Below are 16,664 nucleotides of genomic sequence, written 5' to 3'. Positions count from 1 at the left end.
ACAAGAGGATAAGAGATAAGAGTAATTTCAGCTCCTCAAGGAATATGATGAACAAATATGAATCTAATTTGGATTAATTAACATACTCACCTCTGATTTTAAAAAATATTCAAAACACAAACATCATGATATTTTGTCAGTAGAACCATCCCCATTCCTGAAAGTTAATACCATATCCTTGAGTTTTACAAACATAGCAGAAAACAGAACACAGAATTAAAACAGAACACTATTTGTGGTGGGCCACAAATAGGTGTGTTGACATGGGTTCATCCTGCCTCATGATAGTCCTTCTCCAGCAACTTCCAAACAGCCAACTACGTGCTTTCCTACATGGGTTGAAATATTTTATCTGACAGTGGTAATCTTCAACGCTACAGTTTTGCCAAATTCTTTTATTTTACCATAACGTAGGAATTGCCCCAACCTGGCATTATACAATTCAAAGTTAGTTTTCTTTGTAGCTATGTGTCAAATTCTAGGGGCACAGGGAAAAGTAAGATTCAGTCACCGTCCTAAGGAACTCAGTCTGGTAGTGATATCATTAACAAAGGAAGAACAACCTTTTGATTTTTGGCCAGTTTTCCTTCACACTTCTTTCCAAAACCCAAAGCTCTCCTAGCATGCTAACACAAAGGGTCATCAAAGAAAATCACACTATATTTTACTTCTTGATGTCCTTTTTATTTCTTTTTAAAGATTTAGTTATTTTACAGGGGGAGGGGCAGAGGGAAAGGGAGAGAGAAACACAAGCAGACTCCGTGCTGAGTGCAGAGCCCAAGACAGGCTCATCTCATGAACTTGAGACTGGACCTGAGATGAAACCAGAGTCTGATGCTCAACCGATGTGCCACCCAGGCACTCCTTAATTTCCTTTCTAGTGCTTATCTTCCTTCCTAACTTCAAAAGGGGCATAAAATGCCCGGCATGATTCTCCATTAAAATCCAACTCCTCGGCACCACAGGACTTGGGAAATATTAATCATAAGGGCAATCTTGTTAATCAAAAGATGGGAGTCCCAACTCGGACCTGCCACTAACAAGATGTGTGTCAAAGCCCCAAAGCCTTGTTCCTTTTCTGGCGGTTTTGTTTGCTCCTTTGCAAGATCACCTCAAAAGCTCAAGTGTGTTCCAGCACTAAGATTCCTTCCCTTGCTCTGCAGTATCTATACGTAGCTAGTGCCATTAAGAGAAAGTTACTTAAGCATTCCAAGAGGCCTCCTTGCAGTAGGGTTTGGACTCAGCAGGCATGGAAGCAATGATGGTCCTGTTCTAATTCCTGTTTCCCCAGAGTCCCAGGGTTTGGGAAGGAATGTGTAAGGGCTTTCCTTCCAAAGCTGGGTCGCCAGGCAACCCCAGGTGTGGCTTAACCCATCCTCGGTGCAGTCTGAAGAACTCCAGCCTGTACTCTCTGCAAACGTTGGGGAAACTGACACTCTGCGGTGCTGCCCCTTGCCTTCCAGCCTCCCTCGGTCCTCACGGTGCATTTCAAGGAGCTCAGTCCCAATATTCCAAACCAATGGCCGTTCCTGGGAGGGGCTGCCAGGGTCAGGTTTTTAGAGAACCAGGACTGCTTGGGCGCGATCTTGGGGCAACCACACCATTCCTCCCTGGGTTTCCAAACAGCCGACAGCCGAACACCTCGGGCCATACCCGAGCCTTAGGATCTGTCACGACATCATCCACGGGCCTGGCCCAGATCTGGTCTGGGAACAGATAGATACCTGTTCTGGAGGCGGGAGAGCAACCTCCCGCGTTGGACACGCCCACGCGCCCGCGGCCCCGCCCCCACTTCCGGCCAGACCGTGATCACATGCCCTGACCCCGCCCCACAGACACGGCTCCTCTCGCGTTGAGCGTCCCGGCTTCCCTTCCGCCGGAAGTGGGGCGACTTTCCCTTTCCGGCTACGGGTCCCCAAGCGGAGCGGGAGGCCGGACGGGGGAGCCGAGAGGCGGCGGCGGCGGCGGCGGCGGGGGCGGTAATGGCGGAGCTGGTGCAGGGGCAGAGCGCTCCGGTGGGGATGAAAGCCGAAGGCTTCGTGGACGCTCTGCACCGGGTCCGGCAGGTACGGGCGCGGCCGGCTGGCGGGAGCACGGGAGCCCGAGGCGGGGCCGGGCCGGGCCCGATGGGGAGGAGGGGGTCGGGCCTGGGGGCGAGAGGCAGCCTGGGCTGACGCCTCTCCGGGGCTCGGCCTTTTCTTGGGGCTTCTACAGCCGGAGGAGCCGAGGGATGAGGCACCACCGCGAGACCCAGGCCCAGCCTGTCGGGCGGCTCGAATAAGTGCAGCCGCTGGGAAAGGGTTTGCCCGGGTCGCTTGGCCCCACCGCGCCCCCACGCCCGGCTGGACGTGCAGGGCACCCAGCGTGGGCTTCTGAGGTTCGCGAGGCGTGGGGGCTGGGGAGCTCACGATGAGGACCGGGGTGTAGACAGAAAGCGGCCGTCTCAGGCCATGTAGCTTCTTAAAACTTAGAAAACATCGTTTTTGGACTTCCTGTATTCGGAGGGTGGAGTGGCAGGAATTCGAGGGTATTTTACTTTTGAAGTTACTCTTGGAGAGGGAAGAGAGGAAGATGTTCAGTAAGTGTGGGTGGTCCACAAGACGTAGAAGCCCCTTATGGGCAATAATTTCCTCTCTTGGGGAGAATGTGATACGGACTCATCCCAACAGTGAAGTCTTACCATCAGACAGTGTCGTGCATTTTGGCAGAGTTTAAATAAGTTGGGCTTTAAGAGGTTGCAGACTTCCCTGGGGAATGAATATGGGACCTGCCAGAAATACTCTGGCTTCTGGCATGGTGCTTAGAGCAGAACATGTCGTTCTATCGCGTGTAAAACTTACAAGTTATCTCTGACACTTAAACCTTTGCTGCTGAGTGTCTTATACTCATCATCTCTTCCTATTTAATTGTAGGCGTACTAACTGACACCTTAAAAGTTGGGCTGTAACTAATTACTGCTTGATTCCTAACAGAAAGCCACAGGACTCATTGTATTAGAAGAAGGTCTCCACTTGGTCGCTTGAAGATATGGTCTTTACATCTCTTTCCAGTATTCCAGGGGAGGGAACCCTACCTGTTTCCCAGATACTGACTTTTCATTTTAATACCGATGCTCCTATAGACATTATATTGGATCCCAGAACTTTCCAAACCTGTGGTTCCACCTAAAATTGTTTCCGATGACTTGACTTGTTACTTACTGCCTAGGCGTCAACCAGTACAGTAGTGAGTATCCATCTTACTTAGACTTCAGAGCCCACCAGTGGCTGTAATGGATGAACATGCCATCCAGCTCCCCTTGCACCACTCTGCTTGCCGGCGTGTTTCACTGCTTTCCTCTACAGAACAGGGTCCTGAACCTTGTTTCTCACTGGCTACTAATATGTAATGGCTTTCGCTTTGTGCTGATATGTGACAATCACCTGTTGGCCTTCTCTATCCAGGAAGAATTATAGTCACTGCCCTAAAGAGCTCAGATCCTCAGTTTGCAGAAGGCCTGTAGTTGAACATAACATGAATTTTGAACCATTGAGAAGACTTTCCGCTTCTCTTGAGCCAGTGGTTGGACTCATATTCTTGGACAACCTGCTCAAGAGGGAGGGAGACCCTCTGTTAAATGGCTGACCCAATGTGGATTGTTGAAGCAGTGGTGTTTACTACTAGCCAAGAAAACTTCATTGGAAATGTTCCCAGCTCTGAAATGCACCATTGACTGGAGCAGTTTTAAGCCCCATGGAGACAGTGCTGTGAGTGTATTACTTCCGAATATTAACAGCTGGTGGTCGATACTATCTCCAAGGATTTGATGGCCTTTAAAAACTAAAGAAAAAACAGGTTTGTGGGTAATTTTAGGTTTATGTATAGATTGCATTGGGCAAGAATGGAATGTTAGAAATTGGAACTGTTGTATGCTTTATAGTAAAGCTCACCTCGTTGGGTCTCACATTATTGGGGCATCTGGGTGACGATGGTCCTACTTCATTTATATGCAGCGTGTTGCAGAAATGTGCCTTTTTTTTTCCCCTCTCTAGTAACTGGAAATAAAAGATAAGGTATTTCTGTATTTTAATGATTGCAAAGCTTTCTCCCCGACCCCACCTTTATGTGCCCTCATAAACACCTTCAATAGTCTAGAAAGTCCTCACAAGTTTGTTAGGGAGCAGTAAGCTGTCTTGTGCTCCGTTTATCTAGAAGGTCGTAACCGAGCCCAAATCCACCCTGCTGGGATTTGAACCTGCAGTTTCTATTAAGTCTGGTATGTGGAGCCCAGTACCTAATCCACTAGCTTCCTGCCTGGCATCGTGAAGCCTCCTGCATATCCTTTGGACTCTTTCCAACGCAGGGAACCAGCTGTTACTCTTCGTTTCCTCTGAGTGTGGTATTTCTAGATCAAAAGAGAGTCTATGAAGATGTCACATAAAATGTAAAATTTTCTGCAGCAGCGTGAGTTAATAGTGGTTGGCACAAACGAATAATGCAGCCATTCCGTTGGGAACTGTTCAAGTGTAGAAGTGTGGTTTGATTCAGTCCCATTGATAAAGAGTTAAGAGTGCCGGGAATTAAAAAAACACGTCCCGTTCTCCAAGTCATTGGCAGATCAGCAAAAATATGTCTTTTAAACTCATCGTTTAGAGAGGTCGGGATCCTCTGGAGGGTGGGATGTGGACTCAAAGCCAGAACAGGCTAGGCCGTCCTGTTTTGTGGCCACAGTGCACTTCTCCCCTGACCGACCCTGGTTACTGGAGGACCTCACGGAGATTATGGATAAGTAGGTACAACTCCGTTCTGTTTGGTTTGTTTTTTCTAAAAGCAAAAATGTCCCCAGAGAGCCCGCTGCCGGTGGTTGAGTAGCCCCCGACATGCAGTGCACACATTTGTGTGCCAAGAGGACAGTGTAACACCAGTGTCTTGGAGATGCCCGGCAGCCTTCCCCAGCTCGGGCCAGCTGTCTGCCAGTCATCACCTAAATAGAAAGAAGTTGCTTTGCCTAACTGTTAATGCTTTTCAGGACTTTAAGCGCTTATTTTGATGTAGACCCAGTCAGTGCTTCTGTGTTGCACAAGTCCAGGGTATTCTTCACAAAAATACAGTGTATTTACAGTGGAACGGGTGCCAGTTGGAGTTGGGCGTCATGGTGGTTCAGCACCCAAATGATTGTGACCAAGCCCCTGTAGAATCTATAGGAAGTAACCTGTTGACAGTTCCGTCGGCCTAGAACCTGCTCATCACCAGCGCTTTATTTTGGGAAATGTTCTTGGCGTGGGGTCTCAGAATGTCCTTGGTTTCTCCGCAAATGCCTGCCAGCGCTCCGTCTCAAGCTTTGAGCCTAAGCGGTAGATGATTTGGCGTGTGTGCTTTGTACACGCACAGAATTGCCTTTACGAGAATGTGCATCCACCATTAAAAGAAAAAGCCTTTCTTTGTTCATTGGTTCTTGGTCACTCCCTGAGAGAGATTGCCTTTGCTTCCTTAATACATGATGCTTCTGACTCAGGGCATATGTGCGGCGCGCTCCATTGATTGCAGCCGTGTGCCACTGAGAGGATCTCTTACACACCCAGCCCAAGTAGCTCAAGTCCTCGATTCATGAGGGACTAACTCCTGAATGTGCATTCATTGTTGCTTTCTAAAACACTTGAAGAAAACCAACATTTGCAGAAAACCTGTGGGCTGCTCTTGTATCTTTGCTTTGATAGGACCCAGTAGAGTCCCCTGTAAAGAGCAAGTCCTTGTTACGGGGTTTTCGTGATGTGACTGACCCCATTTGGGTCACGGCTTTCATGGAAGTGCTGAACTGCCTATTCGGTTTTGAAAATTGGCATAGGAAATGCACAATACATTTCACTGTCTGTTTCTGCAGTTTTTCTCCTTTTCATCGGAAACTTCTTTATCTTTCTTTTTAAAATCTGATAGCCCAAATGTAGCGTCAGACTCTGGTTTCTCCTGAAGTCCCATTTATTATGTAGATTCAAATTTGCCTAGACCAGAGTTCTCAAACCAGCAGCCCATGGGCTGGAGAAGGCTCACAGTGGGCCGGCAGGCATGCTTTGTTTGACCCACACAATGCCAATACTTAGAATGATTTCGCATAAAAATTGAGCTCTCTAGCTTCTCAAGAAAAGATCTGGCCACACTGCTCGCACAGTCTGGACTGGCAGTACTCCCCAGGAGCTGAGTAGCAGTTGCCCCTTCGACTCTCTGGGACGGCACTGGGATGCCGAATCATCAACAGCTTTCTCCGCCATCGTCCTTTTCCGAATTGCGAGTCCGCCGTATCTGGGTTTTATTTGAAATTTCTAATGGAAAGAACGGTTTAGGGAGATTTAGAAGACCTGAGTCTCCTACAAGTAGCTCTCTGACCTTGGGCTGGGCCAGCCATTCCCAACACTTGATCTACAGGCCGTTCGTGCATCTTCCATGGAAACGGTGTAATGGATAGATACGTTTGGGGAATTCAGGGTCAAGTAAAGGTAAATTAGCTTCTTTAATGCAGGACTTCTCAGAACCTTTAATATGCTTGTGTGTATCAAGTCCTATAGGAGTTTGGGATGGGTGTTGTAAATATCCTGAAGTTATGTTAATTTCATACTGTCTTTTCATAAAACCAAGTCGCATTCTACAGATCAAATTTCAGGAAATGTTGAGCTAGATAATCATAATAGTTCCTTCAAGCCCTTGAACATTCTGAGCTGTCATCTAGCTGGATCTGGGGAAAAAAAAATTGGCCACAGCATTTTGGTTCTTTTGCTTTCCATTATGTTATGTTGGGCATCTGTTCGAACTCCCCCTCCCCAGCTTTTCTGTGCAATCCTTTTACTCTGTCAAAAGTCACGTCTCTTAAACATGTTTTGCATTTAGAGTTTTGTTATAGAGACACTTGGGAAAGAGTAGCCAATACTTCTTTCAGGGGCAGAAACTACTTTTATCCTCATACCAGCTAATAGCAGATCACTTGCGAAACTGAGCGTGTCAATAGAAGTAGTGATGTGATTCGGATTGCCTGCCATTATTGGAATATCTGCTGACCTCCGGGCCTCCTGCCTGGATGCTGGGCCAGCGCAAAGATAAGACCAGCAGATTTTGTGGCTGGTTTCATCTTACCGTGGGATTAGTCCTCACAACAGCCAGGTGAGATAGGACAAGGGTTCTGATTCTCATTTTATATTTGAAAATGAGGAGCCGAAGGGAAATAAAGCCATTTTCTCAGAGACACACAAGTAGTTAATATACACAGCTGTTCTTGGATCACTGTTTTTTGCATTCTGAGGATTCGGTTCCTTTGCAGGGGTAACTGGGTCACTTTCCGTCTCCGAGGAATCAGAATCTGAACAAAGCATCCAGGGGATGCTGGTGAAATTAGCTGGGACGTAGGGTACCAACCAAATGGACATGTCCTCTTCAGGGCCTCTGGAGGTCCCCGCTGGAGCAGCGTTCCATTCGAGCCTCCGCTGGTCATCTTAGCATTTTGCCTTCAGGTGGGCTTCTCCAGATCCACTTTAAATTTAACAAACCCTTAAAGAGTACCTTCTGTGGGTCAAGAACTTTGCTATGCTTTAGGGAAGTTGTGCTTTGACTTTCGGAAACACAGACCTTTTTAAAACTCTTGAAAACTTTGAACCTGCCTCAGGAACATTTAAATAGACTTGTATGTAATTTCAGGAGGTTTGTGAATTCTGTAAAGCTAAGCCCTGGAGTTCCGGGTTTCAAAACCTTTGCCCTAGCGGTACTGAGGATTGAGACAGGTCTACCGTGCGGACAGCTCCCAATAGCGGGGAGACAATTTAACCAGTAACTTTCTCAGTGAGCTACATTGTTTAGAGGCAGTTTATAAAAAGTGCTTTGCAAACATAGAGAAGGGAATATTTAATTCTGCCCAAATGTTGTTGGCATGAAGCTGTCTGAAAAAACTCCTCCGGAGAGCTGTGCCTTGTTTGATTGGCATATAGAATTCCTTGTTTTGGTTAATGCTAGTAAATAGGGCAGGATCAGCTGGGGCCCCGTTTCTAATGACAACAATAGCTGCCATTCATCGAGCCCCTGTTGCACTAGCTGCCAGGCGAGGACTTTCATATATGTTCTCTCGTTTGATGGTCACAAAGCCCCCGAGGGTAGTACAGTAGTCCCCCTTACCTGCGGTCTCGCTTTCCAGGTTTTCGGTTGCCAGCGGGCAGGCAAAGTCCTGAAGCAGTTGATCTGCTCCTGACGTGTTGCCAGAAGGTCACTAGTAGCCTAACACTCCTTCACAGCCCCTGTGTGCTCATCTCACATGATCACAAGAGGAGTGAGTGCAGAGTATCTTGATTGAGATGCCACATTCACATGACAGTTTTTTACAGCCTATTGTTAAAATTCTTCTATTTTATTTTTGGTTATTGTTAATCTAACTTACAGGTTGAACTTTATCATAGGCATGTACGTATAGGAAAAAATATAATATGCAGACGGGTTGGTATTATCTGCCATTTCGGGTATCCAGAGTCTTGGGATAGATCTGCCGTGGATAAGGCGGCGTCACTGTACAGTGAAGTGCTTATTAAGACTTTGGATTCGGGCACCTGGGGAGGCTCAGTTAAGCCTCTGCCTTCAGCTCAGGTCATGATCCCAGAGTCCTGGGATCGAGCCCCACTTCGGGCTCCCAGCTCGACGGGGAGCCTGCTTCTCTCTCTCCCTCTGCCCTTTCCCCCTGCTTGTGCGCGTGCGCTCGCTCGCTCAAATAAACATCTTTAAAAAAAAAAAAAAAAGACTCTCTGGATTCAGCCCATGTGAGTTCAAGTTCTGGTTCTGCCACTTACTAGCTTAGCGACTGGGCAAATTCTTTTAACTTCTTTACGCCTTAGTTTCTTCATCTGGAAAATGGAGGTCATTGGTGGTTGTAATACTTTTTAATAGCTAATATTAGAAGTTAGGAGGTTCCCCTTGGGAGGTGGTGACGGAAGGGCGTGAGGCAGACTTCAGGGCCCCAGTAACGTTCTGTGTCCTGATCTCAGTGCTGGTTGATACAGGTATTTTAGTGTGGGGACATTCAGTGAGCTGTAAACGTAAGATCTGTGTATTTTCCTGTTATTATTCAATAAAAGATTAAAATAGCAAACATTTCTTATTTCTTACCATGTGCCCAGCGTTGTTCTGGGTGCTTTACGTTGTTGTCTCATTATCCCCGCGGATGTCATTCCAGGCAGATGGGCTCCCAGTCCCCCAATAATGAGAAGAGTAGCTACTTTGTGAGGTTGCCATGGAGGTGAACTGAGGACACCATCAGGCACTTAGCAAGTGTGCAAGAAGTCTGACACACGACTCTCTGCAGTGTGACCTCTTAGGCAGTAGGAGGCAGAACTAGGACTTGCTCCCATGCACCATGATCCCAGAACCCGGCGTCTGGGACGTGATCTCAGCACCTGGGCTTAACTGCACAGGTAACATGCTGTGTCTTCCTGCCATGGGCAGCAGACAATTTCCGTCAAGCCCTTGCATTCTCCAGGGCCTGGGCAGCGTCACTCAGGACCGTGGAGCAGAGGTTCCCTGGAAGCAGGTTGGGTTCATGCTCCCTAGGAGGTCGTGTGAGTGTTCTGCTTGCTGGATCCTTGAGGATCAACAGCAGCTATATTTAATAGTGTGGACGTGGGATGTGGGTGACTTGGCATTCATATGGCTTTGCCTGTTTCTGTGGAGTGTAATGTTTAAATAAATGTAAAGCTGTGGAGATATGCAGAGCTTCCTCTTCGGATTTACAAGGCAAACTGCTTCAATTAAGAAACTTGTCAGAGAATTTTAGTTGTAAAAATGTGCACTGGGAATAATCACTATGTTTCCTAAATTTAATGGTGTGTGTAGCACCTTTATGATTTCTGCCATATCATTGAACCCTCAGTGTTTGTTTACTTAATATTTTTAAAAGGAAACTAAATCACTGTTGTGAAAACTTTGCCTTGCATAGAAGGTAACTGTAACTGTAAGAAAGATTTATATATATATATATTTCACCATATATAAATAGCCATAAAACACACACACACTCTCAAAGTTTAAAAACATTAATCCATGTACCTCCCCAAAATGCCTGCATACTTCTCTTTGGAAAACACTGGTTTAGTCTGTCCCTGCATTTTACAGGTGAATACCCCAAGGAACGAGGCCACTGAAAGTCTCGCCTAAGGTCATAACTGGAAGAGCTGGCTGGAAAACCAGGACCCTTGACTGACTCCTGGTTCAGTGCTCCCCTCCTCCTTGTTTCCACTAATTATTCAAAGTCAAGGTCAAATACGTGTGATGCTGATTTGTAGTTCATCTATTATGGTGCCTAAATTAGCACAGGTAGTGAGATAACAGATTTTCCTCCTGGCCTCCCCCCAAGAAGGGGGGAAAGGGAATCAAGTTGTTAAAAAATCAGTAGCAGAGTCCCTTCAGGGCAAAGACGGGAGAGGCCTTGGTTTGGTCGCAGTGTCCTGGCATTAGTGACTTGTTTTCTGGCCTACACCATTATTAGCTGAGAACGTACCTCACTTCCCTGAAGCAGCTGCCCTTCGGAGCAATCAGTTACGATGTGGGGAATTGCTTGAGCTCGGTGCCCTGGAAAACATTAGGTTTTAAGTCCTTGGGAAATGACATATGTTTAATAGAGTATTAGTTGGGAGAGGGGAGGTGCCCAGTGCTGTGAGTAATAGCATAGACTAGAGCTGAGCAGGCTGGTCTTCAGTAGGCCTCCTGCCACTTACGAGGCATGTGACAGTGTGCGGGGCACTCAGCTGTTCTAAGCCTCGCTCTTCCTTGTCTTCAAATAGTATCAACCTCCTAGAGAGTCATCGTGAGGAATAAATAAGATAGAATATTTCAAATGTGCTTCCCGGGATGCCCGAGTGGCTCAGTTGGTTAACCATTTGCTTTCACCTCTGGTCATGATCCCGGGGTCCTGAGATTGAGTCCCGCATCTGCCTCCGTGCTCAGCTAGGAACCTGCTTCTTTTTTTTTTTTTTTTTTTTTTAGATTTTTATTTATTTTTATTTGACAGACAGAGATCACAAGTAGGGAGAGAGGCAGGCAGAGAGAGAGAGAGAGAGAGGAGGAAGCAGGCTCCCTGCCAAGCAGAGAGCCCCATGCGGGGCTCGATCCCAGGACCCTGGGACCATGACCTGAGCGAAAGGCAGAGGCTTTAACCCACTGAGCCACCCAGGTGCCCCTAGGAACCTGCTTCTTCCTCCCTCTGCCCCTCCCCCTACTTGTGCACAAGTGCGTTCTCTCTTTTGCAAATAAATAAAAATCATTTTAAAAAGTTTGAACTTTCTAAAAAATAAGTATATATTTATTTTTCTGCTCTTCGCAGAATGCCCAGCACTCAGTAAACACTAAATTTTAACTCATTTTGGTGGACATTTAGAATCATTTCTTAAGGTTGGGGGTGCCTGGGTGGCTCAGTTGGTTAAGTATCCTACTCTTTTTTTTTTTTTAAAGATTTTATTTATTTATTTGACAGAGAGAGAGATCACAAGTAGGCAGAGAGGCAGGCAGAGAGAGGAGGAAGCAGGCTCCCCGCCGAGCAGAGAGCCCGATGCAGGGCTTGATCCCAGGACCCTGGGACCATGACCTGAGCCGAGGGCAGAGGCTTTAACCCACTGAGCCACCCAGGCGCCCCAAGTATCTTACTCTTGATCTCAGCTCAGGTCTCGATCCCACGGTTCTGAGTTCAAGCCCTGCATCAGGCTCCACACTGTGGAGCCTACCTAAAAAATAAAATAAGGTTGCATTTGGTGTGGATGAAAGAATACATTGTTTCTTTACAGAATATTATGTGTACAGTGTAAATTATGATACAATTGTATATTATATTGTTAAACTCCTGTGTAACATTTGTTTAGCCAGGGCTCCAATGCAGTCTGTTGACTTCAGAACTACACCTCTTAACCAGTAGTGTACACTGCTTTCCTCTTAGTGGAAATTTCCCAAATTATAGATAACTGAAGTCAACATGACTTAAGAACAAATCTGAAAGCCTCAGCCTTTAATCAAATTCAGGAACAGGAAACTATTGTAACATTTTTAGCATATCAGCTTTGGGAAAAAAGGACATTCCAGCAACACGCAAAACATACTGTGTAAGTTAGAAGGAAGGCCAGAGACTCAGGAATAACATTCTAGCTGCTTTGGAAAGAAGGAAAAAGATCTGGAAGCAAAGAAGTTATCAGAAAGGAGCAGGGAGCATGCCTGATGTGTGTCGAATTGAGGTTTTGGGGTTCTGTGTCTCGTGTGGTTTGGCATGCCCGCTCTTGGGGGACTCCACCAATAATCATGTGCCCTTGTACCCCTTTCTTTGTGCTTTGGGGTCATCTTCACTATCTGCTGGGAACATTTTGGGTCGTCTTTAAAAGCAAACCAGCCAACAATCCTGAACGCCCCCCCCCCCCATCAGTCATTTACAGCTAAGTTTATTGTAGCAAATGAAAGAGTCTCCGTGGGGCACAAGCCGCCGCAGTATTCTCTCCTTTTAATCTACCTGCTTTACCAGCTGGGTCCTTAAAGGTAACTTTCGCATCTTAAGTAAGTAGCCAACCCCCATAAACTTATCCAAAACAAATACGGAAAGCAAGATTACAAGTCAGTGGTAGAATGCTGTTAGGCAAGACTTGTACAGTATTTTGTTTTAGAAAAAAATGGCTTCAGGGGTGCCTGGGTGGCTCAGTCATTGGGCATCTGCCTTTGGCTTGGGTCATGATCCTGGAGTCCCAGGATCAAGCCCCGCATGGAGCTCCCTGCTCAGAGGGAAGCCTGCTTCTCCCTCTCCCACTGCCCCCACTTCTGGTCCCTCTCTCGTGGTCTCTCTGTGTCAAATAAATAAATAAAATCTGAAATAAATAAATAAATAAGAAAAAATGGCTTCTTGGCTATAGGAGTTAGGTTTCTATCAGCAGTCTTAATATTTTAATTATTTACTACTAATAATATTTTTAAACAAGCACCTATCCAGGTACCATCATCTCTAGCCTAGACAGGGACCGGCAGACTTTATAGGTCTGTATAGTGAATGACCTGTGTGGGCACTGTGTACCATATGGTCTGGGTGCAGTTGCTCCACCAAAGATGTGTGTGGCTGGATTCCTGTGAAATTTTCTTTACAAAAGCAAGTGGTTCAGCCGCCGTAGTTTGCTGACCCCTGACCTAGAATGTCTCCTAAATGGTCTTCCTACTCCTGTCCCCTTAGAATCTCTTTTCCTTGTCAAGGGGACCTTTTAAAAACATAAACCAACATGTTTCTTCCCCTAGTACGCCTCGCAGTGGCTTCCTGTCACCCTTCCTGTAAAACCCAAGCCCTTACTGTGACCTAGAGCCCTAGGGAACTGGCCCTCGCCTGTGTCTTAGAGCACATCTGGTTCCCTCTACTCTTGTGACGTTGACTTCTGTCTTCTGGACTTGTCCCTACCAGGCTGGCTCCTGCCTCAGACCTTTTTTTTTTTTTTTTTTTAAGATTTTATTTATTTATTTATTTGACAGAGAGAGATCACAAGTAGATAGAGAGGCAGGCAGAGAGAGGGAGAGAGGAGGAAGCAGGCTCCCTGCTGAGCAGAGAGCCCGATACGGGACTCGATCCCAGGACCCTGAGATCATGACCTGAGCTGAAGGCAGCGGCTTAACCCACTGAGCCACCCAGGCGCCCCTGCCTCAGACCTTTTATACAGGCTGTTCCCTCTGCCTGGAATGTCCCCTCTGCCTGGAGTGTAGACTTAGACTGGTGTGAACCTCAGACGGTTGGATCGCCAGCTCCTCCTCAGCCGTTAGGTCTTAGATCACACAACCTCATGTGCTCACAGTGGCCTTCCCTGATCCGCTCTCCAAAGTGCTCTATGTCATTGTCTTCTCTTACTAGCATAATGCTTATAACCCGCTGAAAGGATCAGTTATCGGTTAGCTTGTGTACCTGTTACTCCCCACTGACTGCTAACTCGGAGTAGGGGCCTGGTTATTCCTTTTTTTTTTTTTTTTTTTTTTTTTTAAGGGAGGGAGAAAGAGTTGCAGGGGCAGGGTAGAAACCTAAGCAGACTCTGTGCCCAGTCCAGAGCCTGATAAGGGGCTCGATCTCCTAACCCTGATACCATGACCTGAGCTGAAATCAACAGTCAAACGCTTAACCAGCTGAGCCGCCCAGGTGCCCCCGGGCCTAGGTATTCTTGTTCACCACAGGAACCCCAGTGCTTGGACCAGAGCCCGGCACACAGTAGACCCTCGACGCTGGTTGGATGAGTTGCCTTGTTTTAACAGCCGCGCTCTTTGTGAAGTACTTCCTGGGTGCAGAGTTCCTCTGTGTGGAGAGGATGTTGTTAGCTTTCCCCAGACTCTGCAGCTGGTGGTGGGACTCCCAGAGGATCTCATGCAGAGGGGAGAGGGGCTTGTCCAACACCACAGAACTAAGAAACCAGAGAGACCTGACCCCAGATCCCTGACATTTAAGCCCTGCCTTGGGGTTTCAGTGTCATGATTGTCTCGTGTAAGACATTTATGTCTTGTTTAAGACATTATATGTTTAAGGTCATTTATGTTCGTTCCAGAAGGTCTCAGATTTCTGGGGCATATTTGGACCAGCTCGGGAAAACTACCACTGAACACTCGCTCTCGTGGGACAGCCCTTCTGTCTGTCTCTTATTCCCCCCCACTACTTACTACGCTTAACTTAGGGACTAACATCAAGAGCAGTGGCTGTAAATATTCTTTTGATTAAATGAAAGAGTTGATTTACCGTGAAGATCACGTTTAATTTTCCAGTGAGAACAAAGTAGATAAGTAATTCCCCCATAGCATTTGTTTCTGGGGGAAAATGCTTTAATAGCTATGCAGTCTTTTTTTTTTTTTAACTGATAATAAATATTAAAAATTGAAATAGCTCTCAGAGCTTGTCTCCCTTTCGAGCTTGTCTCCCTTTCTCCAGTGCAGGAGTCCTTCTGAAATGGTGTGGACAGTCCTCTCCCCACTGTTGGGACACTTCCAGCGAGGAGCGGCTTACATTTTAGATCTCCATAGATGACATCACCACTCTATAGGCGTTGAAGTTATAGAGTGAATGTTTTCCTAACAAGTTGTCATGTTTGAGCAAACACAGCCTTTTAAATAGTATCGGGGAGCTTGTTTCTTAAGGGAACCTTGTGATAAAAGCTTCTGAACAAAGTTCTTTATATTGTTGGCCTCCTTTTTTTCTTCGTAGAATGCAGGATACCTGTATTTTAAGTGACCACTTAAGTCTAATTTGTAGAAGACAAACGTTTGGAAGTATTTTATTCCTAAAGACGTTGTTAAGGCCAAAAGAAAATTCAGGTAGCGGTGGAAAGTGTTTGTCCCCTTGGTGGCAACGCCTTACATTAATCTAGGTCAGGGGGAGAAATGGGATAACAGGCCTTTTAAGAGGACTCTCCTGTTTCTCCCTCACATGGAGCCAGGATTTGTTACTGAGCATTTAAATCTGATTCTCTCTGTAGATTGCTGCTAAAATTGATTCAGTTCCTCACTTGAATAATTCCACACCTCTAGTGGACCCCTCAGTGTATGGATACGGAGTACAGAAACGGCCTTTGGATGATGGAGGTAAGTCGCAGTAAAATGTCTTTGCCTTTCAGATGGTAGCGAACCTGCCAGTTAAGTTGGAGTTGGTGATCCCCATTTCCTTAACAGCTCTGTCCAGCGTCTTTCTGCAGAGGAGTGGTGGAGGGGGCGTATTAGGGATGATTTTTCCCTGCGGTTCTCCCATTTGAGTTCTTATTTGCCTTGATAACACGGGAACGTTTTTCAGCCGGGCTCTAAGGTAAAAGACTCACTTGGTCTTTGCGCATCAGCTTGGAAACAATTTGATTCAAGAATTCTGTTTGATTTAGCCTTCCGCTCTTCAGATACACAAGCGAAATTGAAGTTCCCACTTTACTCCAAAGAAAAGCTAAGGTTTGGTGCGCGGCTCTGAGGAAGCTGTGGCTACATCCTGATCTTAAAGAAAGGGCCAAAGGGGTGGTGACCTCTTTGCAGTCTGTCTGCTGCGTTTCTCACCACTGCCATTTACGACAGGCTCTCCCCACAAGCACTGGTCTTTCCTTCATTCGTGTGTTACTTTGTTGGTTTCTGTCTGTTACTCACTTCAGCCCACTTAGAAATGCCTGTCCCCAGCACCTTGGCAAAGACTGTCTGTCAGATGTGTGTGTACAGAGAACTCCGACTTCCTTGATCACATTTTGTGTCCCACAAAGTATGGCTGTGAAAGGGGATCTGAACTGTACCGGTTTTTACGTGAATATGCATGCAGTGGGGAGGGGTCGTGTCCTCTGTCCTTCTGCCCGTCTGCACGTGTGCCCAACCACATGTGTGCACATATTTCCACGACGTACTATTAAATGGGAAAAAAATCAAGATGTACCACAGGAGGTACCGTGTAATTTTCTTTTCCGGAAAAAATGTGTGTTTTGATGTACATGGAAAAAAAATGTAATGTGATGTGACTGGTTTCTCACATTTCTTGGGGGATCCTAAAGGGGAGATTGCCATTGTTTTTAAATGTGCTAACCTTTTTGGAATAATCCTAATAGGGTCACAGCGTGAAGGTCTTAGGGGGCTGCGCTCTTCTTGTCTATTTAAAGGGACTATTTATGAGCTCACACACACAAAATCCACCCCAGGGCCGCTGGAGCTAAGGGGACCATTTAAAA

The 16,664-nt window shown here is 46.4% G+C and overlaps 1 protein-coding gene across 2 annotated transcripts in view; it reads left to right on the top strand.

Moving 5' to 3' along the window:
* The first annotated feature begins 1,901 nt into the window (after positions 1-1,901).
* The window catches only part of FUBP3 (far upstream element binding protein 3), a 50,558-nt gene continuing 35,795 nt past the window's right edge, over positions 1,902-16,664 (top strand). For both annotated transcript variants that reach the window (XM_046022299.1, XM_046022298.1), the window contains exons 1-2: positions 1,902-2,066; positions 15,453-15,558. In XM_046022299.1, the coding sequence (XP_045878255.1) occupies positions 1,983-2,066; positions 15,453-15,558 (190 nt within the window). In that variant the 5' untranslated portion in view covers positions 1,902-1,982. The remainder of the gene's footprint in view (positions 2,067-15,452; positions 15,559-16,664) is intronic.

This window comes from Meles meles, chromosome 11 (genome assembly GCF_922984935.1).
Source record: "Meles meles chromosome 11, mMelMel3.1 paternal haplotype, whole genome shotgun sequence".
NCBI lineage: Eukaryota > Metazoa > Chordata > Mammalia > Carnivora > Mustelidae > Meles > Meles meles.
Note: the sequence above shows the minus strand (reverse complement) of the source record. Positions and strands in the feature narration are given on the sequence as shown.